This window comes from Camponotus vicinus, unplaced genomic scaffold (assembly GCF_025532165.1).
Source record: "Camponotus vicinus isolate PSW18456_S1 unplaced genomic scaffold, iyCamVici1.0 SCAF_10, whole genome shotgun sequence".
In the NCBI taxonomy this organism is placed as follows: Eukaryota; Metazoa; Arthropoda; class Insecta; order Hymenoptera; family Formicidae; genus Camponotus; species Camponotus vicinus.
Window position 1 is genome coordinate 2,055,438 of NW_028141946.1, and position 24,778 is coordinate 2,080,215.

The following is a 24,778-nucleotide window of genomic DNA, read 5'->3' on the forward strand; positions in this document are numbered from 1 at the left end:
TTTATTTATTTCTAATGTTTAAAAGTGCAAAATAATCATTTTACAGAACGAAAACGTACTTGTCAGCAACAGGTATAGCATCCTGATAAATCTCGCGCGTGAATTTCAAGCGCCGAATGGGTCGTAGCAAACTTCATGTGACTAGTTTCCGCGTTATTATCCTGTCGCGATATAATAAGGTGCATGTCGTATGCGATTAACGTCGGGAGTGCCGTGCAAAGTGCCGCGCGATCATCGTATCTTGCTGATTAGTGCACGCGCGAGCGTAATTAACAGTGTTTTCGCGAGTGTCGTGTGAGTGCCATGAAGAAGCAGCAAGGAACGAGAGGAGAGAAGGAGGAATCCCGAGGAAGCGTCGTCGAGCTATGTTGCACATCGTACCGGTGAGTGATTATTTTTCATTACTGCGATTTTTTTTTATACAATGATAATATCAGAATGTTATATTATTTCCTGAGGTTTTACCATTTTTGCATATATACGTAGAAATACGTATACGCGATGATCTGATGATAGATAGTCTACTATTTTATTATTAGTCCCGTTGTAGAAACTGCAATGCAATCGAACTTTAATAATATAGAATCGATACTTTCACCAATTAAGGTAATACGATATACCTTTGTTGGTTATTATTTATTAGAACGCACAAAATAGGTCACGGTGGTTTACTTGAAATAGTTGTGCGTAATATACATACAATATGAAAAATTTATATAATGCTACAATTATGTTAGCTATTTTATTATATCTCGATTAAAGTTCTCTCTCTGGAAATAGACACACATAAAATACACGGAAAATTTGAATAAAATTAATAAAGTATGAAGAACGATTATATATACATGATGATTTTAAAACACTTATTTCATTTTGTAATTATAGTTTATTTTAGATGATCTATAATTCGAAATAAAATTCGGATTAACATTCTATTTATAGTTTTATATTTAGTTATATCATAAAATTTTAGAATTTTATATATATATATATATATATATTTACATATAATTTTAATATACCCGATATATTACATAAAACAGAAAATTAACATACATGCATGTATAAAACATACATCAGACTACATAAAAGACTCCATTAAAATTTTAGGATATGCAGAAATTATAAATTATAAATAAAAATATATAATAAATAAAAATAAATTATAAATATAAAATTATAAATACACAGAATTATAGCTTGAAATTTATCTATTGCAAATTAAGTAGATCATTCGAAAACTGGCTTTAAATACGTGGCACAAAATTAAAAATAAATTTTTATCGTAAATTTTATTGCGAATTGTAGATCATTTAAAATGAATATTTTTAAGAATCAACAATCAGTAGCAAAAAAAATAATAATACCTATTTTTAGAACAAACGCAAAATAAGGCAAAACAAGGGAAAAATAATTTTAAATAGAAAAATTAAGATTTTAAATATAATAAGAAATAAAATATATAATTAATAAAATATTTTTTGAGAGAAAGGAAAACATGAATGCTGCGTGATATTATCATATAATTATTTATTATTCCTTTTACGATTAGTGCAAATTTTCTTTAGATATACATTATGTGTGTTTTCTCCCTTTATGCGATCAATTTTTTTCAATTTTTGCCAATGTAGCATGACGCTTTGCCATAAATATAATGTCCTAATTTTCAAAGAAACACATTTGCAATATTCGCGCGTTTTCTTTTTGCGTTAATGACGCGTTCCACGAAAACATTGTGTTTTGTGAGCATCTATGCAGAATGCGGAAATCGTTGCGATATTTCTTGTCGTCCTTAACCCGAGAAAGCAAAGTATGCATATATGCAATTTAGTATAATTACATGTATTATCGTTATCTTTTCTCTCTACATCTTGCAGGTCAATGCCAAATAAAAACACATAGGTTACAGGTCGCGTAATATATTCCAATAAATCGCTAAAATAATTACTATTCACACATTTCTTCCTTAATTATATAACTAAAAGTATGCCATTTATTTTCTATTCTCGTATTAAATTTAATTTCAATTTTTTATTTTGATTAATTCTTTTCCATGATGAAGTAATTTTTGCAAAATAACGCTAAGTAATTGCCATATTAACAGAACAACTGAACAAGCTAATTAAATTCAGCAAGTTTAGTAACATATTGTACATTCCAAATTGATAACATATTTTATATATTTAATAAAATTTAATAAAAATTAATTTTATATTACAAGTAGTTTTAAACATACACTTTATTTTATATTGATAATTTCTATATCCTGTATACTGTGTGTGACATAATATATTCTTTAAAAATTAAATTATTAAGATAGAGAGAGAACTAATGCAAGATAGAGAGAGAACTAATGAATTAATTGGATATTATTTTTAATAAACTAGAATTATATAAAAAATTAATCTCAAGAAAAATGTTGATGTGTAATTATATAGCAGTAATTGCGAAAGGACTTATCATTATCCGAAATATATAACACTCTATACAAAATATTCAGTTGATATTTAACAATAAAAATGGATATCAGCTCAGATTATATACCGAACATCGTATCAGTGTATTTTCTCCTGTATTTGCACATCACAAATGAAGATATTTTAATTCTTATAAATATCTATATCGGAGATTATGTATGAATATATACAATTGCGATATATTCGCATATTATCGTGTTTTATACAAAAAAAATTCTCGATTTTTTTATATTTTATAGTTTTTTTTTATATCTCACAAATCTCTAGATTTTCACGATTCAATAAATAATGTAATTAAAGATGTTCGGTATCTTGAGCGTATTCGAAAAAAAAAATATGCAATTCTGAAATACTCCATGCGTATCATGATGCACTGATTAAAGTGCATTACTTGCTGCGTAACGGAACACACGTCTCAGGATGTTTAAGCCAAATTCTTGCGCCGAATAATCAATTCGCGGCACAGACATGAGTTGACATAATTCTCGCGAAAATTCGAACGTACACGCGAGATTCGCTCGTGCGATTAACGAGACTTTCTTGTCAGAATTGATCGAGAAAATTATATAAGCGTGCGTTTGATTAAATTAAATTATATCGTACGCAAGACGCAACGCGATACTTGCACATAGCACTTGTTATATACGAATGATTATCCTTCGCGAGTGTATTATTAGACAATCAAGTTGGAAAGCGGGCCACGCATGACAATGTAATTGGCTCATCGCGAGCGGTTAAATCGCGTTTCTTCGTCTATTAATTTTCGCGATTAGGTCGCTGGCTTCGGTTCAACTCACCGGTGTCACGCACGAGATGTTCTTCGTGCGGCCAGATGATTATCAGGCCAGAGAACTGATTCACTTCGCCAATTAAAGAAGGTACATACTTGCCGCCGGAGATTTATACATATGTATTTATGCGGGGATTATGCACTGCTGCGGATTCATTTTTCTGTTAAACGCCGGCGAACGTAGATATTTGCATATATTCTCGACGGAAATCGAGTTTTGTGGTCGTTCGTATCACTTTCGCGGTTCTTCGTACGGGATTACGAGATCTCTTGTCACGAAAAGATGATTAATCGACAATTAAAGCACAGTTCCGATAACCTTTAGCGTCATGATGTAACGTGATCGGGTTTTTAACCATCATTTCCTGAATAAAGTTTGATTTGAATATTTACTTTTTATCGTTTCATGCCTTACTTCTTATAGAACGATTAATCGCAATAATTTTTAATTTTTTTCGCAACGTTTTTAGAAATACTTTCTAAAATTATCGTTGTCAAGGCGAATTAAAGTTATACCTGTATGAAGCCGGAATATTTTTCGCGGCCACGTTATTCGCTCGATTTATATTGTCACGCACGAATACCTACATCTTAATAATTATCAAATCGACATACTGACCCGAAATATGCAAATAAAACGCATGAAAAACTGAGAATTAGTTCCGTCCTGTTAATATTCCGTAAACGTAGAATGAATGTTTTAGCCTTCTAATCTCTTTCATTACTATACGTTGACGTATAACTATTGAAGCAAGAAGTTAGAAAAAAAATCATTATATACAATTAATAACAAAGACATTATTAATGATACGATGATACATCTAAATAAATCAAGTAGTAATGAATATGAAAGTTTTATATGATATCCCATATATTGCGAAGAGATTAATTCAAGTTTATTTTTGTGGCAATACGGAATAATCAGCTGGTTGGATTAAACGAAGGCATAAGAAGCAATTAAATGTAGCTTGAAAAATTTTATGATCTCATATCAGTTGAGCGAAATGACTCTCTTTGCCAGCGGCAATTAAAAATATCGTAGCGATTCTCGAAGGAAATTATGCATAATTTCTGCCAGCATATAATGATCGCTTTCTATAAGCGAAATATTCCGCGAACTGTTTCATGCGAAAAGCGCAGAGAAAGATGATGAATTTATGCAGATACTCTGCTGCATCAAATAGACCGGTTTAAAGGCAACTGTTGCGAAATTTACGATCAATTCGAAAGATTCAAGTATCGAGAATCTTGTCAGAAATTTGTCATTTAAAAGGCCTTTGGCTTTTTAATTTTGTAATCAAATTAATGTATCAGGATAGAAGTATCATATATCATTGCAGTGCTTATCTCCGCTTTACATAATAGAAGATCTAAGTATACTATATATAATTAATAGCAGGCGACACCAGATGTCTCGTACTTGTGAGATCGTCTCTCTTCATCGAGGATTAGAAAGTATATTAATTGAACATTTAATAATTATGTAGTATATTCAATATTGCAAAGCACCGATATTTACGATTATTATTCGATATTATTCGACCTAATTTCTTCTTTTTACAAAGTACATTTGTTATACTTAAATTAATAATTAATTAAGTTATTTATTAATTTAAATTATTTAATTGGCGATATAAATATATTAGAATAATTTATCTATATTAAAGAAAAAAATTAAAGTTATCTATATTTTAATATCGCTTTGTAAAGAGTTAAATTCTTCGGAATTATTACTATCGAAACAGATTTTACGGAACAGTAAACAAAGTGAGAAGCGACGCGTAAAGTGTAACAATGTGTTACATTGTTGCATTGTACGCGTTACATCGTTGATTTCAGGATGTATTATATCGCATCCGCGTAAGATTTAAAACAAGCAACACAAATTTAATGCACTTAACGAGCGTACTGCTTTCTGGCTATTACGTATTATTGTCCACTAATGATTGCAAAGGCCAACGAACCCTGGACACCGAGACCTTTCTCTCACGTGAGTCAAGGTACCTTTGCTCTACTTAAGGCATACTTAAGAGATCCGGTGTGGCAACCCCTTTTTCTTCGAACCGATGCAATCCGTTGGCCGACATTCACCTTGGAATTTCTGTCTTTACAGTTTCTGCTTGACAGAACCGCGCTCTTGAAGGTCGTAGTATTTTCACGTGTTTCCGCGCGATCCTCGTTATTGAACTTTAATTTAATCAAGAATTTTGATGAAATTAAGAGATTGGAAAAAATGAAGAAATAATCAAACTTATGGAGCAATGAAATTTTCAAAAATAATACTAAATTATTAAAGACGAAACGTTATCTTTAATTTTGTTTTAATTATCTTTACACACTCATACACATACACATTGCATATTCTGTGTATAAATTGTACAGATATTTATTCAATGGAAATAAAATTCATAAAATGTCATTAGTAAAACCACTTTCATTTTCGTATTTAAATAGAGAATGATATAAAACGATGATATTCGTATACTTAATGATATTGACGATATTCGTGTACTTAATGATACTTTAAAATTCGGTCCTTATGTCAAAAAGCTATTATTTTTAAATTGAAGATTGCAAGTCGGCGATTTGATTGGCACAATTTAGTAAGTCGCGAAAATGCCATAACACTTATATAATGATTTTAGTAGATATACGTTCGATAACCCTACGAGATACCGTTGGTAAAACCGGAAGTGGCAGACACTCAGCATTCAGTGTCAATGCCACGAAATTGCTCGGGACCTTCGCTACGGAACGAGAAGCACTTGGTATGTCTGAGAAACTCATTTCTTCCGCAGTTCTCGATCACCGTAAAATCGTACTGCATAAAAATTGTTACATAACTATTTAATTGTTATTCTTTAATAGAGTCATTCTTAATATTTTTTATGCTTGCTTAAAAGATTTTACGAAGAAGTTGCTACTTCAATGTGTATCGTATTGCTTAAATCTGCTTTTCTTCAAAAAATTTATCAAAAGATCACATCAATTAAAAATAAAAGCTCTATGCACACTAACATTTATAAAATTAATATAATTCTATAAAAATGTCTAGTTCTTAAAAAAACTTTTTTTTAAGAATTTATAAAATTATTCCAGTAATATTTGCTTATTATTGTACATATCAAATATAAAATTTAATATATACAGTAATTTTTTTGAAATATTAATTATTTCGAATGCTGCTGTAATTAGAATTTTCTATTTGTATGTCGCAGACGTAGCTTCAATGACATCAATTCTGTTGTTCTGCAGTTGGTGAGTCAGAATTTTTTTATTTTGAAACGGATTTTATAGAAATTGTAGATTTATTGTAGATAGATCCGTTGCCTTGGATGAATTAGAAAAGATTAGGTGGAATAATTTTAATAAATTTTTTTAATATTCATTACATAGTAAGAAAAAATTAAAAGTATAAATTAAAGAATAATACCAAACTTTTTCTTAGTTATGAAATTTTATCTGATTTATTTAATAAATTTTATATAATTTATTTGTAAATTTTAAATTAGAGTTAGGATTACGAGAGTCCTTATACGATTGAGAAGATAAATGTGAATCAATTTTAAGTAAATGAATGAAATTTAAATTACTTCGTTTTATAATACGAATTCAAGCTATATCGATTAAGCTTGCTAGAAACTCGATCGTTTCATGCTTTAGTGGGATTCAATAATCCAAGGTACCCTCAATTGTATATAGATACATGATCTACCTCGTTGTTTGCTGCGCGTGACTTGGTGCAAGACCGTGTTTCTTGATAATTGGCAGTTCTTTCGAGCAGAAAGCTCGGATACAATATATATATTGTACATATATAGGGTTAAACGATGTAGTACGCTCCACATTTGCTTAAATCAATATAAAATACACTCACGATAAATAAAGTTATATTAAAAGTTGAAATTTACAAAGATTTACTAATATTACAATAATTGCAAATAATAATTGTAATTTCTGATTAATTAAAGTATTCTAACTACCTGTGTACATTTATTACTGGTTATATTTTATAAGTTATACTCCTTCAAAAATATAGTGAGAATATACAAAAACAATGATAATTACTTATGGAAAGAAAAATAAATTAAAAATACTTACTAGGAAATTTTATAATTGTTTTCCTTAAAAATTATTGATTTTGTAATTTTTTATTGTGAAATTGCATTCAGAGCAATTCTGTTTCCCGGTTAATTGTGTACTATTATCGATTATTGTTTTAATAACACTTATTAATAAGCTCATTATATTTAAACATTGAGTGAGGTATTTTCTCTGCTGAAACGTATTACAATGTTTTACTCTATATATATAATTTTTATCTTTCATTTGACAATATGCTTTCGAATCGAAGAAATTGACGAGAAAGTCGGGGAAAATCATTAAATTCGTGCCAATTAACTTCATGGTTATTAGAGAGAGAAAAAAGGCGTAATAGCAATCAGCAATAAGAACGCGAGCTCTATCTGTTCGAAGATCTAATTTGAACTCCCCCAAGATTCAATTAAACAAATCGACTCGTCAGATCGTGCCGCCGCTATCTTGAAAAAAAGCTTGTCTATTTAAGGAAGGGAAGACGATGCACTAGTGCATCTAACGCACACGAGTTTTAACTCTGCGAATTAATTAGACAAGGGGAATAAGTGCGTTGGAGAATAATTACACCGTCTAGCGTTTTCCGGTTCCCGCGGCGGAAATGCGATTTTTTCGTCACACTGTCACGATCGAGGCAGTAAAATAAGATTATTCGATTCCGGTGGAATTAGCTACTCGTAATCTCAATTCATTGAAGTTATCCGGTTTCGATTCTCTAATTCAAAGTCGAAATAAAAGAGATCATTGTATCCTCTTCGACCCAATTTTTTTTATATCCGTGTTCGAGATTCCAATTATTTTATAAGATGACTATATCGATATTTCATACACATTATATGCGCGTGAAGTTGGCATGATGTAACAACCGTTGACCGATATCAATTGTAATCTAAATAAAACGAAATGGTTTTCCGGTCCTCGCTTCTCCGTCTCGAAGATGATGACGTTCGATTACTCAATTTGCTTATACAACATTACAACCGCTATAGAGTCTACCGTTAGTCTCGATCGGGAAGAAAAAAAAGAATCGGGAAAACTTCTAAACGGCGTGCCGACCTTCAAACGGGTCTCGGAAACCCGGTGGAGTCGAAAGGTTCCAACGTGAAAGTCAAGGCCAGCTGGTTGCAAGCTGCACGTTTCATCTTGTACGCGAACGGGTTCTATTATTATTATTATTATTGTTATTATTACTATTACTGCGCGATTTTGCGCGGATTTACGCGCGGGAACGTTCGGTGAAAGCGAATCGTCAGGCACTTTTGCGAAAATTGCTCTCTGTCATTCTCGGGTAGATATTAAACGCGGTTTAAAGGTTCCATCGAGCGATCGCACGAAGAAGTTGTTGTTCGATTGATACGTATTAATTGAAATGGCATACGATCGTTCGTAATGACGACCTTAACTGAATTGATAATTCCACTTCGTGATAGCTTCAATTTCTTGAAGGGGAGCGCAGAAATTATATGATAAAATAATTATAAGTTGAGAGTGAAAGTAATGATTTTTCAAAAATATCTAAAAAATGTATTCTTGCGAAATAAAATTTTTGACCTGAAAATTGTTCACTAAAGAGATGCATTAAAATATCGTAATGAAACGCTTTCACTTATTTAATAATATGCGCAAAAGTCGAAGAATGTTTTGCGAAATTAAATTTGACGATTCTAGATTTCAATATATTTAAATAATGTATCAAAAATTTCGTGCTTTTTATTGGCAATTTTACAACGTGTTCTACTGTTTTCAAGGGAAATGAAAAATGCATGTTTATAAAATCAGCGTGAATATATGTATTTTGTTTCATACGTATAACATAATTTCTTTTAAATATTCGCGAATTAAAGTTAATATAATAATTAATATACCGATTAATTTTTACTATAATTTTCGAGAATATTTAATGGAATATGCGGAGGAGTCGTGTATCTTAAACAATAATATCAATTTTATTAAAAATCATCGAAAACCCCGCTTTGCATCTCCTTCAAATTATTATCGTAAATGTACAAGGTTCCAAAGCCGGTATTGAGACCATGAAGAGCGCCATTTTCCAACTTTTGGAACGGATTCTTGGATATATCTAAGACGTAAAGACTGCCCAGATTTTTACAGGCGCTCTTGCGAATCTCGAATATTTTATTTTCCGAGAGCCAGAGGCGTCTTAAATGATTCAGGCCTTCGTAACTATCGCCTTCTATGGTCGTCAAGAGATTTTTGTTCAAGTACAAATCCCGAAGAACGGGCAGATTGAAAGCACCACGCATTATGCTAGAGATTCTGTTCCCGGTCAATGACAGAGTGAATCTTGGAGCTTGAACGAAATTGCCTTCTTCGAGCATGTCGATCTCGTTGTAATCGAGGTGCAAAGAGTCCAAGGACGATGGAAGATCGGCGAACGTAGCTTCCGCGATATTGTTATAGGCGAGATTCAACTCCTTCAAAGCCGTCAACTCGGCGAAGGTGCCCTTTCGCAGATCGCGTATAGAATTGCGATGAAGATCGAGCGTCTCGAGAGATGTTAGACCTCTAAAAGCGGAAAGTTCGATGGTCGTTATATTATTGCCTGTCAACGTCAGCGACCGTAAGGATTCTAAACCTTGAAAGACGCCGCTCTGCAGCGCTTTGATTTCGTTGCCGTCGAGATTGAGATACAACAAACGAGAGAGCTTGGAGAAAGCGTCGTTGGAAATAGACGCTATGTAATTTCCGCTCACGACAAATTCTGTCAGAGTTTCCGGTAGACTGGAGACGAAGTCGAGATTTTTTAGTCGATTATCGGCCAAAAATAATCCACGTAATTTTATTCTTCCGAACGCACCCTCTTCGATCTCGTCGATCAAGTTGCCTTTAAAGTTAAGTCTTTTCAGATGATCGTTCTCGATCACTTGGCTCCGGATTCTACGGATCCTATTGCCTAGAAAGTTCACATACGTCACATGAGATGGTAGATCGTTCAGTGTCTCCTTCGTGATCTCGACGATCTCGTTGTTTGACAGATCCAAGGAAGAGATCGGCAGCGATTGCAACCGATACCAGTTTTCCTGGAAACCGCTGATGCCCCGCTCGCGAAGATTCACTCGCATCGCGTCAACGTCAACCGATACTCGAACACATCCTTCAACGAGCTCTTCATCCTTCTCAAAAATCGCCAATGATGTCACGATACCATCGGACTTGCAGATTTTCACTCGAGTATCCTTGTTAAGAACTTGGACGATCTCTTGAGGCTTTACAACTAGCTCTTCAACATCGTGCTCTGCACTCCTGTCGACTTCCTTTTCCTTTTCCTTGCTCTTGTCCATGAAATTCTCTTGATTCATCATCGCTGTTAGTTGCTTCAACTCCTCTTCCTTGAGAAAGGAGTTTGCAAACACGCCCGTGCTGATGCTCCAAAGGACATTTCCGTCGGTGAGAATCTTGACTGATCTGGTAAAACCGAATAAGTGTCCTCTTCCAAAGTGTTTGATGGGATTGCGAGAGATATCCAACAACTGCAGATTTTCCAGGCCGATAAACAGATTTCGGACGCTCGATATTTGATTATCCGATAGTGATAGATTCTTTAATCTTGTCAAATTGGAAAAGACAAAATCCGGCAGAGAAGTCAATGAATTGTTGGCTAATATAAGTGACTCCGCATCGAGCACATTATCGAAAGCAGTTTTTTCTAACCCGCGAAGAGAAGAATTTGACAGGTCTAATTCCGTACGGTTAGAGCCTTCGATAAATCGAATGTCTGCCAAGATGCCGTTATAGACCTCCAGAATTAGGTTTGAAGGTGTTTCGATAATCATTCGTGAATCTAGCAGAACGCTTGCCACTAGAGGCAGTAAACATATGATGAAGGGCAGCATCCCGATTTCTCCTGAAAGCAGTTGATGGATTATCTTTTTTTTATAACATGAAATTTCGCGTTTCTATTCATTGATCGCGATTATAATATTAATCTATGCACCACAAACTTATTAGAAATAATTGCTAATATTAATAATTTAATACAATAATTTTGTAATAGAACTAATTTTAATACGCATGAAATACATGAAAAATTAAATCGAAGTTTTTTCTCCTAAAGTAACTTTTTAATTTTTCATTCTCTTCTCTAATGTGTGTATTTTTTTTTCAAAACAAACAGAAACACTTTGATGATAATTAATTAGAAAGTAATTAAGTAGAAAATATATACATTAGAGGCAATTACTCATATTTTCTATCTAGTAAAATATGAGAAACTTTGTCAGGACGTTGACTCTACGATTATACGCTGATAGCCTAGAAAAATTCTATAGCAGATGCATCAAAGAATCCCACGCTTCGCGATTACTTTGCGACACTCCGTATAATAGCCGGCTCTCTCGCGTATCGGCATAATTACAAGAATCCCGATAAACGGCGGCTCGGACTATTCTCCGAATCTCTTATGTCAGATATTACAGAAACCGGTTGCATCATTACAGAGTCGGGATGCGCACAGATTACATAATTCGTGATGTCTCGTGATAATTTCCATGAACGCATTCCAATGGTATCGATTTTTATTTATAAGATACTAATAATTTCGAAAACATTATTCGAATTCAGGATACGACATGAGAAGGAGAGTCGATTACATTTTGCTCGGTATATTGCAGCAGTCGTATCTAATTAAATTTCGACATTTAATTTAAAAAATAGCACTCGAAATTTCTTTAAGATGAAAAATTATATCATATAAAATGAACGTTATAAATCAAATTTTAATTTACAAATGTATACATATCATACCAGTTTCCGTGACATAATTTTATTTGATTAATGCGTCGCAAAAAACTTTGCTTTCAAGCTATCACGCAAGAACACATATGTTCCACTTACCGATCAATTTGCCAAATCACTGAAGAGGATCCTCGACGCTTTCTGTCCTCGAATACGGATAGACAAAGACTGCTCTGCGTCTCTATTCCTGATGGACGTATGGTGAGATTCCTTAGGACGAGGTAATCGCGAAAACAGGTCTTGCAGGCCTTTATAGAGTCCCACGCGAATCTCATACGCGTGCACAGATTCTTAGATTCGTACTCGCATCTATATGTAAAAGAGATCCGCGTTCTCGGCAAGCGATCTCTTATCGAAAAAAAGGAGGATGACCGTTCGCCGATGATACGTTTATTGAATCCGATTCGATACTTGAGTTTCATGATGTATCCGCTGGCGAGAATCGAAGAAAATAAGTAGCACGAGCCTCGAATAGCCTTTCTCGTTAATTAAATCACTTCATCACGCGTTAATCAACGCCATTATTTACTCTAATCTCCGTCTAATTTTGCACAGATGATCCACAATCACAAACTAAATATATTAAGTTATTAATATAATGTTATATTAATAACTTAATCACTCGATGTTTTCGAAATGCTTTTTAAATACTGTAGAAAAATTTTTCGTAGAGCAGTCTGTTAAAATTATCAACAATGTTAATCAATATGTAAATCAATCAATTTGTCAAATTGATAAACAATTGTCTATTCAAATTGATACGATCTCTGTGCGCGAATGTATGATGCATTAATGACACGTTTAAGACTACGCTCCAAGTATTTCAAAGCATTTTTCTGGGCATTTTACGTCAATCATTATCTCTTTTAGCGAGAAAAAAATTAATTTAATCAATTTTGCGGTAACAATATTTTGACAAGCAATTTAATCTGGAAATAAAAATCGAATTTGCGCTTGAATTGCAAATTTTAATCTAATGTTTGTCATTGTTTTAATTTTACATCGGAAAAAATTTCATATTTTATTTATAGTTGTTTTTTCAATATATTGCAGAATGCACTACATAATATCGTTGAGAATTATGCGAATAATGATGAAAATAATATGGGAAACGCTTCTGATAGTATTAGGTCGCGATATTATGTCGGTGCTCAATCTCTGAGAGTCGATCGGAGGTTCGATCTTGGACGAACCGCAACTGACTAAAGATCCAATAGCTCGGGTATCTGTCGTGTATCAGGCCGGAATACATTAGTTCAATTAACGTCACAAAAACGACGATTAATGACGTTTCGATAAATCAGTCTTAGCAAACGCTGAATCCAATTAAAATTCTGGCTCATAAAATTGATTTCGTACAAAATCGCTAAAATGAAATGGATATCTGAGAAAAAAACATTGCTTTCCGTTAATATAAAATTACTATTAGTAAATTAATAGGAGACATCAGTTTTAATTTTATTGAGGTAATTAACGTGATTATATAATTTGATGACAATTTGTCAAAAAAGTATTTTTTTTAAATATAATTATTAAATTTTTTAAAATAATTTTATAGATTATTTTTAGTGTATTTTAATTATATATATTTTATATATCGAATACTAGTCGAGTGTGTTTCAGCTCATCTTTCTTTTCAACCACAGATCTTTTGAAATTATATACAACTTTTCCTTAGTGAAAGTTTAATAAGACGTTACGATATTATACAGATTATTCTGTATAATTGTTTTATATTAAAACTTTCTGAAACATTTGATACTATGTATATTTTTTTAAAAATAAAGAAAGACGGAGAAATAAAGAAAAAGAGAAACTATTTTAAACAAAATAATTTATACAAGTATCGATTTGATCCAATTTGTTCAAATGTCTATTTCTCATTTTTTTTCTTTTTAACAAATAATCGCGAGTACAGAATAAATTTGATTTAAAAGCACAAACGCTTAAGGGATTGTGAAATATTGAATCATGCTATTGTACGCGCGTTCAACACGCATAGCATCTTCGGCAAATGTGTATAGTACATTTAACTATTCTAACTGCGCGTGTATTTTTCTACGATTTATTCACGCGTACTTGGTCCTTTTACGAAGCTCCCGTGTGCAGATTGCCATGTATCGCGTGAGAGATTTATTTTCCAGAAAGCATTCGTGGAAACACCTCGTGCGCGAGGATAAAGATTTGCATAGTGATAAGGATGTCCTGCAACGAGTTCCTCGGTGTTCCTCGCTGTTCTCTCGGGACCATCATAGTGAACAGAAACGCGCAGAAACAGATAAATTGACCGCTTGTAAGTACGTGAAGTAAGCATCCTCCTAGTCATAATTCTCGCACGATTCAGTAAATACAGAAAATTAATTAAATCGAGACTTTAAAAGTTTCTAATCGGCGTTACATTTTCAAGATCTCGACGATGTGCGATTCCGAAAATTTATCTCCTCAACTTTGTCTTAATTTCTTTTATCTATGGAATTTTTTTTACGCATATTCGTGAAAAAAATCTACAGTTTTTTTCTATCTATCGAGGAATTCACGGACGAAGAAAAAGTAACGGGACGCCTCATATTAATCGACCATCATCAGATGAAACTTGACAAAGAATTCATCTGCGCCACTTAATGATCTAGATCCCGCTAAATCGAGTCTCGATCGGACGTGAGACGTCCGATTAACGGGGGGACACGTGAGAATCAACGATATCAAATGCTCGATGTTTGCTCGCGCGACTTCCCACAAGGCGCATTCTCGCGCTTATAAGCGCGGATAAGTTTTGTCTGCGAACTTCGTGCCGCTAATTTCTAATGTTCGTGACCAGAGATGGAGGAGGACCCTTTGCTCCTCTCGCCCGGGCAGCCAGCCGTTGTCGGTACCGGAGGTCGTCGTACTTCCGGAAACCAGCTCGAAGGATACTATCTTCCGCTATGAGAACCGCTGGATTCGTCGGATCACGGTTATTACGAGGGTACAAGAGCGCGGTGGGCTCGTACTTCTCTCACGGTTCCATTCACTAAAAGAAAAAAGAAAAAAAAATAGCAGCCGTCCGATACGGCTCACGTGCGTTCAGTTAATTAAGTTTGTTGCGTCTAAGTACGCCCCGACAGTGTCGAAGGTTGGGACGATATCTCGCATGCGATTAATCCCCGCGCTCCGAGCGCGTTTACAACTCCTCCGATCACGTATTACTTCCTTTTTACGTAGGCCGGATACGTACATCACCGCCGCGAAGCTTCCTTCCCGGAGTAAAAGTAAAGGATTCTGAGAGATTCGACACGCGTCCTTGGAGCCATGTGCTCGCAGACTCTCACGCTGCGTTAATGACAATATCTTATAAATATTAATTATAATATCTAATAACAATATTTAATAAATTTTTAAAAAATAAATATAGCATACATATTTAATATATATAGTAAGTAAAAAAATTATAAATCACTTGTTTCACAATAAGATTTGTAATATATAAAAAAATCAATAGCCTAATTTTGTATGAAGATTATTCGATTCTTAAAAAAATTTCTTTTTAATTATTCTTTTTTGTGAAATTTCAACATTTCTCTTTTTTTGATATTATTCGCGATACACTTGATTTTTACGTTTATCATTTGTCAAGATTTTGTCACATCGTTCACATAATTAAAAATTATTCTAGACATTGAGTCGTATAATAGCAAAGCTTATAAAGACAGATATCAAAAGAGAAAGAATTTTTCAATACTTCAGATACCGATTATCTAAAATCACACATGATGAGATACTGTATTATTTTTAATTTATTCTCAAAATTAAAGCTCATATTTTTTAATTCCACGGATCACGAAACATAAAGGTGTCGGGGCGAGTAGCCTCGCGCCAAATTACGCCAGGCGTTAATTAACCGTATGTAAATTTATGTTAAGCTCCGGCTTCGAGCCGAATAGATTAGCTAAAATGTATAAAGGCTCCCTCGTAATTTTCCATTAAAATTAACAGAATAATATACGGCGGATGAGGCGAGAGTGGTGGTATTCCCGGCCCAGGGTAATAATTATTCCGGTACGATTGTGTTAAATAATTAGTAGTTTTAATCTCGGTCGTGACACGACAGGATGCGCGGTGGAAGTTCCAGGACACGATAATTAAATTCGTAACACAGATCTTCTCTCGGTCTTGTGTCGAGCGACAGTTTTAGGATGTGAGAATTGTTTTCGATAATCTTTACAGTAGCATGTGTATCTGTGCATCCGTGGATACATTGCAATAAAATTGCCATTTAAAAGAGTATGAAAAAAATAAAGAAAAAAATTCGAAATTCGAAAATGCCTAATAAATTAAACGGACAAGAATGTGACGTGTTAATTATCTCATTCACTGTTCGTATTATCTCGGAATCTAAGAAAAACGCAAGGTTGCGTAGAACATTTCTCGACGATCATCGGTCGAATAATTATTTATGAGACGCCGGGTCGTGATAGTTAATTGAATTGTACGCAACGGCGTATACGATCCAATCTAACAATAAGTAATAATATCGTACGTACGGCCTTGCATTGTTGCTTAGGCGCGCACGAGCGAGGTAAAGGAACAGCGTTTGTGCCATTGTTCGTTGCCAAGATTTCTTGCAATATCTCTTTCGATATTGACGTGGCCGTAATGATAATCGCTCGAAGATATGAAATTTCACGCGTTTTCCAACAAAAGTGTTTCTGATTCTCTTCCTGCCATTGTGGCATCTACTGAAAATAGCGCACAGATACACGAGAATATGCGAGATACGAAGGATGTAATTTAGTTAAAACTCTCTTGTGTGTGTGTGTGAACGCGATAATATTGTCTTATATGTGTGCCATTTTAATCATTAACAATATCGCATAGTGTTTGAAATTTGGATTTTTTTTTGCTCCTTTTAGATATTAAATGTGTATTTTGCAATCTGATGTTTCACATGCGATTGATTGCACAGCTATATGCATTTATCGCTGGGAATATTGAGGCAAAGGGAAAAGAGAAACATACAAAGGTGGCAACAGATGTATTTTCTTGAACAGTTTAGGTTCTCGCGTACAAACGTTGCAAAACAAACTACATCCTTTGTATTTTACATATATTCAGATGCATTTTATCTGCGCAATTTTGTTTGTGCCTTACGAAATCATCATGTCATTTCTATTTTTTATAAATTATATATTTTTAAAATTATATTATATTTTTAAAATTATAAAAATAATATTATGGAAAAAAGTTTTTTTGTAATATTATTTTTATAATTTTAAAACTATATTCTTGTTTGTGGCAAATCTTTTTATTTTATCAAGATTTTCTGGATACAAGTGTAATTTTGGCTCGGGTTTAACGCACCGGAAGGGAATTTGCCTTTATAATTTTTGTGATATAAATAAAAGAAATAAAAGGAGAATCGTTCTCTCTTCTTCTCTCTCTCTCCTTCTTTTTATCTCTCGAATTTATTAAAACAGATAATCATTGCGATTCAATGTATACATTAGCGTCATTCTCAGGCATTAAATTATCGACCTTATTAAAATGCAACGTGGTCTGTTACTTTCGTCTAGATGAATTTCTGACTGGATTTCTACCCGATCGCGGTGGCTAATAAATGCCACAGCGAGCATTAAATTATCATTCGGAAGAAGTACGTGCCTCTCATTAAATGCGCGAAATACATATATACCGATAGGAAATTCATTTTATTAACTCGTTTAAAATTATTATGAGAAATTTGACCGCAACCATACTTTGAAATTTGAGCCATTGCACTTTCTTATAGTGTTCGAAAGATAATCTATACTTTTATCTCAGGCATCATGAGTTTGTTGTACATTTCATTTAAAATGGAAATTAAAATATTTCCTAAAATAAATTCTGTGCCTCTTCGTTAATTTTATGCAATCTTTAACGATGCAAAATAGTGCATATATAATCTTACCTCTTTCTAGCAAATTTACATTTTACATAAATATTTAAAAACCTATCGTATATCATTGAGAGAAATTTTACAAAATAATCTTAATTTAAGATTTTTTTCGTATAATTGAAAATTTATTTTGAGATCCATATAAAAAAATCATAGGAATAAAGAAATATAGATTAAAAGATTGAATCTTAACTTAAAGTTTTGACTAGAATCATTCTCTGAAATACAATTTTTATATCCTTCATATTTTATGCAATCTTGGTTTGTGCAAAAACAGACGTATACATACGCATTTGTGTAAAATTTCTAACGAGCTTTCTAGAAGAAGCTAGCTAATGTTATATGTTCGTGTTGGAGAAATAGGACAGCTGAACACGCGCGCGCCCGGATCAGGATTAAAAATCCGGTCACCTTAATTGAATCCCTCGAAAACGAGTGTCCCTCTCCTCTTCATCTGGCGCGGAGGAAGCGGCAGACGAAGGGGACCGCTTCTCTTTCTCTCTGTCCGACGAGGAGGGCCAGGTGGGGTGTGTGGTGCAAGGTGAATGTGGAGTAGAATCGCGGCATTACGTGCCACCGAGTAACGGAGCGGACGCGGAATAGAGCGTATCGCGTGTCGTCCCCAGCTGTGTTTGGCGTCTTCCTCGACGTGCTCTCCTCCTCGACGAGGCGCCGAATCGCGAAGGAAAAGCGGCAGTCGCGTGTCGGCCAGCGGACAGATCGGTGCAGAGCTTGATGCGCCGCCTCATCTCGCGAACGCACTTGACACAATTGCTTGCCAATTGAGGATCGATGACTGAAAAAATTTGCGGACACGAGCCTGCGGACTCGCGGAATCTGGTGGAGCGTCGATACCGGTGAAATCGTCGAATGAGATGTCGTAAAGTAGCACGTCCGAAGAGGAGCAATCGAGACTTATCGAGGATGTTGACCTGGTAGCGGGTGTCGATCGACGGGGAAAATCGTTCGCGCGTCAAAGAATTCAGCGGTTGACGTTTGCGGCCCAGCTGTCGTCCAATCGCATCTCCGCCTTCGTCGCATCCTTCAGTGGTGTGAATCCAGTGAATGGATTCTTTATGAGTGATTGTTGCCGGATCGATTTGACAGTCGGAAGAGACGAATGGCCAGCGACGAGACGTCATACTCCGATGGGTCGCCCGTGATCAGCGCGGAATCGATCATCTGATCGGCGCCGAGAAGAATCCCGCGCACGCGAATAAGGGCCTTGATTTCCAGAGGAAACTGACGAGAATGCCGAGGGAGAACATGTGGCGGCAGAGGAGAGTGCCCGTTCCCAAGAGGTAAAGAGACTATCGCGAGACGCGAATTAACGACGGCGTTAAAGCCGCTTAATTATGCGCGCGCGATTAACATCTTCCACGATGCCATCAATATTTATTCGCGCGCGTGAGAGTGCATGAAAGGATATCCCGTGTCTCTTTTATAGATCGGGAGACTTATCATAGCGTATCCTACATAACGACTCGAGGTGTTAACCGTTAAGCAAGCTGGTGACTTAATCTTGACAAATAATCGTTCACCTTCTCGCGAGAAGGCTTTCTCCCGACTTCCTCCTGTCTTTCTTCTGCTTTCTTAAAAAAACTCGATTTTAAATAATCATGTAATGTAGATAATTTGGATTAAATTATAATTGATTTGAAGTGTTTATCAAGTCTCGAATCTTTTTAACGATAAAGTTATGAAAAAAAGAAACAATTTGGTTTTTTAATTTTTGGAACATTAACTTATAAATAAAACTTTTTAAGATGAACAAAATATAATGAGTATCCATTTATTTTATAATTCTTTATTAATTATAAAAATTTATTGGCAATATATGATTATTTTCCTAGACAAATTTAATATATTTTATAATTTAAAATTTAAAAATGCTTGGAAGTTCAATAAAGATATTTTTTTATATTTTATTAAAATTATCTTCTCTGTATATCTATAATGAAAATTTTTTCTCAAGAATAAAATGGCGTTAATAAGTAAAATATAAAAAAGGAGGAGAGAATATAAAAAGAATATAAAATAGAACATAGTATAAAAAATCCATAAACATACTTAAGTATAATATATAATAAATAACAAAATTTCTCACATATTGTGGGATATTTTAATTTAAAAAAAAAGAAATTACGAATGTAACGGGATAATTTATGCAAATAAAATTCACAAAAATAAACATAGTGGAAGTAAACTAGAAAGTTAAACGGCTTATAGTTTTACGAACGCATGTATAATGAGTATCTCATATTCCTGTCTTCTCTTCTCTACGAGATGATTACATCATTATTATTAGTATTGTTCGTATAATTTAAATGATGAATTTTAATTATACGAAAGTACAATAGAGTATTTTATTGTATCATATATAATTTCAGCGTAACTTATATTTTTAATTAACACTCTCTAAATACATATAAAGTGCAACAAATTTGCATACACATATAAAATAACTCGACTGTGTTCTTAACGAGATATTCAAAAGATACTCTTTAAGAGAGAGAAGAAACTCATTTGGAAAACTTATCGAGGAATCGGTGACTTTCTGGTTAAACCACAAATAACGGAACGTCCTATATAACTCGCAGTACACGTCACATAGAAAATGCGAGAAAGTTGGCGACAGTAAGAGACATTTTATCCAGATGTTTGCTGCAATCGCTTAAAATGCATTCCATTATCAACTACACGAAAACGCAAGAGCCATGAGCTACGAAAAGATCGCTGCGAATGATTTTATATAACATTTCCTGTTTCGCCTCATGAATATGTCGTTAGTGTATTTAAACATACAATTTAACGAGGATAGAGAATATCTCCGCGCCGGCTGTGATCAGGGTCGAGGTGACACTGTTAGAGTCAGAGAATCTCCCACACGTGAGACACACGTGAGACACACGTGAGGCACACGTGAGATTCTCTCTAATGTCAGGCGTGCGACAAATCGATTTATCGTGGCGCGAATAAACGCGTGAGCGACCGATTTTCCAGTGTCTCGTGTCCTATGCAAATACACGGTAGTCACGAGGACCACTTCTTCCCGCAATTGACCTCTCGAGCACGCGTAACGTCACACGATAAGTTGACAATGTTGGAGAGAATGTGTATTGTAAAACACGGTTACCGAGTTAGTCTCATAAAGTAGAACAAGGGTTTGCGATGATTATTCGTGTTTCGAGATTACGTCAAGTAGGTTCGTGTGTATGTGTGTGTGCTTGGCAAAGATTGAATTATATTTCTGTCAGATTTGCACATATGTATAAATGCATCAATCATTCACAAAAGTAATTGAAATAAGACAAAACATTGAAATTAAAGTTTCGTTTTCGTTTACAAGCAACTGCAAATAATTTATACTATTATTTTTGAGTACATATAAATTTGTATAAGATTGTACAAGAGCTATCTTCGCATGTGACACTAGACACGCATTTTTATATTTTAATAGAATTTTTATATTTTAATAGAATTTGTTAAAGAAATATTTCTCATCTTTTTTAATCTCTGGAGGTTCTTGTTTAGAACAATCGACGAGACGCAATCTTTTTGAATATTTAATCAAGTTTTTTGTTTAACTATTTAAAATCGCAAATTTTTGCATCTATTGGAAATTATTCGTGATAAGCGTCGCCGTCTTGTCTCTCTCATTCATCTCGCGTTAATACAGTTGATAATTATGAATTCTGCTGGCGCGAGTGATGGACCATCGTGACGTTTGCAGGAACGTAGGTCGATTTGTTTCGTTTCTACAGCTCGTCTCGAGTGATGAATTTAGCCGTCCGAGCGAGAAAACCGAGCGATAATGAATCTCCAACGTCTATAAATAAAAGTTATGGGATCTGTTGCTCGTAAATGAAGCAGGCAAGAACTTTCGGAGAGATGTCATTATTGTAAAGCGGAAAGTAGGGAAGATTTCTGGATGGTAAAAAAAAAATTACTTTATTATTACATCTCTTTTCTTCTCTTTTTCTTATCGTGCGAAAACCCGTATTCTCGTGTGCTTCCGGCTTCTTCATTCGATGATATCAAACATTTGTCGAGAACGTCGCAATTAACTGTGACGACGATAACCCGCGTTAAAGTGGCCGTCTAAGAAAAGGTTGCCTACCGGGGGTATTTCCATTACGAAGAATCAACTTTTCTCGTATCAGCAGGTAGACACAGGCTATATGTCTAGCGTATATAAAATCTGATTTAATAAAGTACCCATATACGTAATGTCAGAGGGCGCGTCTGGTTAAGTGAATAGAAAAAAATGGCGAATTAACATGGGTCGGACATGCGTGCACGTCGTATAATTTCTCGGCTGTTATCTTGGCATATGCGGACGCGTACATTTTTTGACACACGTCGTTAAAGATCTACGCCCTTAGAAGAAAGATGCGCAACAGTTGTTCAGGACGTCCGGTATATATATATTTATAGACGCCTCGGAAAACTCGTCTAACTGGATTGAGAGACTTACGCGCGCGTCTTGGTCGGGAATTAAAAATTTAATTGAAAGCGCAGAAAGAGAGAGAGATGTAAATATGAAACGATTGCTTGGCACGAATAGTCCAAGTAAATCCTAACTGTTTCTGAGTCGCGGAAAATTTCCAAACGTTTCGAAATGCTCTGCACACACAAACGTATCGGACGAGAAGAGCTATAAAGAAGCTGCATTCGCGGACGGTTTTATTGGAATACACTTAGACCATAGCGACTGCAATAATTTATCATATACGCACGCTCGTTAAAGTCAATTGTGGTCGTTGTATCGCAACGAGCTTCATTGTGGACGGTGCATCGACCGCGATCAAAAGTTGCGTCGCAATTTCAGCGAGAAAATCTTCGCGTCCGTCGCCTCGCGGCTGTTGTTGCATTCCGTAAACGTTACCACGATCCATTACGAAAGATTGCGCGAAGGAGAAGAATAGGGGAAAAAATGGCAGAATTGTACATGTGTAATCATAAACATTTTGTACGGTGCAGTCGAGGCGCGAGATCGAGTCTGAGAGAAGATGAGCGTAGTAGCCTTCCGAGAGATTTAATGAAATTAACAGTACCCTGTACATTTGTGAAGTGCAAAAGAAATGCGTATGCAAGCGTTCAAACATACATAAGCACTTTGTGCGATTGTCTCGATTCCGTCTTCTCACGGTGCGATGTTGGAATGAAGATTAGAAAAAATAACGGTCGCCTTCCCGCATCCGTGCATTCGTAAACTAACATGATGTAGCGTAAAAAATAATCTTAAACGCGCTTTTTTCTCCCCCCAGAGAGAGAACTTTACGCGGCTGTCATACCTCGTCACACCTGGCGGTCTCTCTGAATAACCATGTATAAATTAGACCGTGGAAGAGTATCAGAGACGATCTGACCCGCAGACCTCTTTAACGAGCGACGCGTGCCCGCGCAATCGACGAGACGGAAATTCCAATCGCTCGCGCATTCCTCGCCCGATTGTCGATTTCGCGACTCGAATACACTATAAGCCGTGCGCGCGCGGGACAATCGGATTTCTAGATACACCATTATGTACCTAAGGTGCATGTACGGTGCCCCTTTATATACCCCGTTACGGTATATATAAACGCGTTCCTAAGAGCCTTACGGTTCCCTTCTCTCCGCGTGTCGTTGACACTGCGTCCAGCAGAACGATACCGTTCGTTTCTCGCTTTTCCCTCGACCAGATCTGCTTACATTTCGCCGATAAGCCCGGAAGAGCCGCGGCGAAATGCCGGGGAACGTCCTTGCGTATCCTCGGAGATCGTAAACATCGTTGATTACGGTGAAGGATTGCAATTTATAAACGGGAGACAACTTTTTTAGATAATTTAAAGAAATTATAGACATTTTCTTAAATTACGTAAGTGAGGCTTTAATAGCAATTTAATATATTGTTTTTTCCCCGGATAAGAAGCATCAAAGTGTCTTATGTAGTGCGATATAAAAGATTATTTTTTAAATTCTTCCATATTTTAATTTAAAATTTTTATTATTTATGATTTATAAACACAATGTCTAGAGCAAAATAGATATTATGACTTGTTTCTTGTTAAATTTTTTGATATTAAAAAAATTATGCGTCTATACGTACATATTTTTTTTTAATAATCTAGATTGTTTTTAAAAATTAAATTTATTTGCGATATGTTATTATTATGTGTGATCAAAGCATTTAATTAAGAACACTGACGATTTCATACGTATAACGTATATGTACGTGTTGTGAGTTTTTTTATAAAATTAGTAAAAATATATATTTTAACTTTCGCTTCATACATTGTAAAAATATCTTATTTTCTTATAATCTCGTCAGAATTTTTAATGCAAGCAATGAAAATTTTCGCATTGCACTTTTGGATCCCAGAAAATATTCTCAGCACGCGATTTAATGTCCGAGAAATTATGATTTATTAATGAGATTAAATTTATAATTCTTGATTTCTTCAATTAAAATGTCGTGATTATTCAATAAATATATAATGTATGTAGAGAGAGAGAGGGGAAGGGGGAGGAGGAGCAAATTTAGATATAAAGTGTGCGTAAATATATGACTGCAACTGTACGTGTATCATTTGGAAGATTGCATTCATACATCATTCTAGGGATACTACTAGCCTTCCGTTAAGCGTTTAAATCAGAGGTCGGCAACCTTCTTTAATACTTGCAAACCGCATATTCGACTTTTAATTTTAATAAGGGGTTTGCAAAACATAAAAGAGACTGATGCAAAGATGTGAGCGGAGTAAAACA

The 24,778-nt window shown here is 34.8% G+C and overlaps 2 protein-coding genes across 4 annotated transcripts in view; one reads left to right on the plus strand and one right to left on the minus strand.

The window, feature by feature from the left end:
- Positions 1-65: 65 nt before the first annotated feature.
- The window catches only part of Pip (heparan sulfate 2-O-sulfotransferase pipe), a 47,042-nt gene continuing 22,329 nt past the window's right edge, over positions 66-24,778 (plus strand). Inside the window, exon 1 of one of the 3 annotated variants that reach the window (XM_083079554.1) lies at positions 66-383. In XM_083079554.1, coding sequence (XP_082935680.1) covers positions 304-383 — 80 coding nt within the window. In that variant the 5' untranslated portion in view covers positions 66-303. Of the gene's footprint in view, positions 384-18,603; positions 19,330-24,778 lie in introns of those variants that run through there. The other 2 variants (XM_083079553.1, XM_083079555.1) reach the window with 2 other exon arrangements.
- LOC145960230 (uncharacterized) lies at positions 9,125-12,775 on the minus strand. The gene is made up of 2 exons (XM_083079523.1): positions 12,217-12,775; positions 9,125-11,227 (listed from the first exon to the last, which is right to left on the minus strand). Exon 2 carries the CDS (start codon positions 11,214-11,216, stop codon positions 9,312-9,314), a length of 1,905 nt encoding a protein of 634 aa, XP_082935649.1. The 5' UTR covers positions 11,217-11,227; positions 12,217-12,775; the 3' UTR covers positions 9,125-9,311.

Coding starts and splice junctions, on each gene's coding strand:
- LOC145960230 (XM_083079523.1), bottom strand. CDS start 11,216: ATGCTGCCCTTCATCATATGTTTACTGCCTCTAGTGGCAAGCGTTCTG.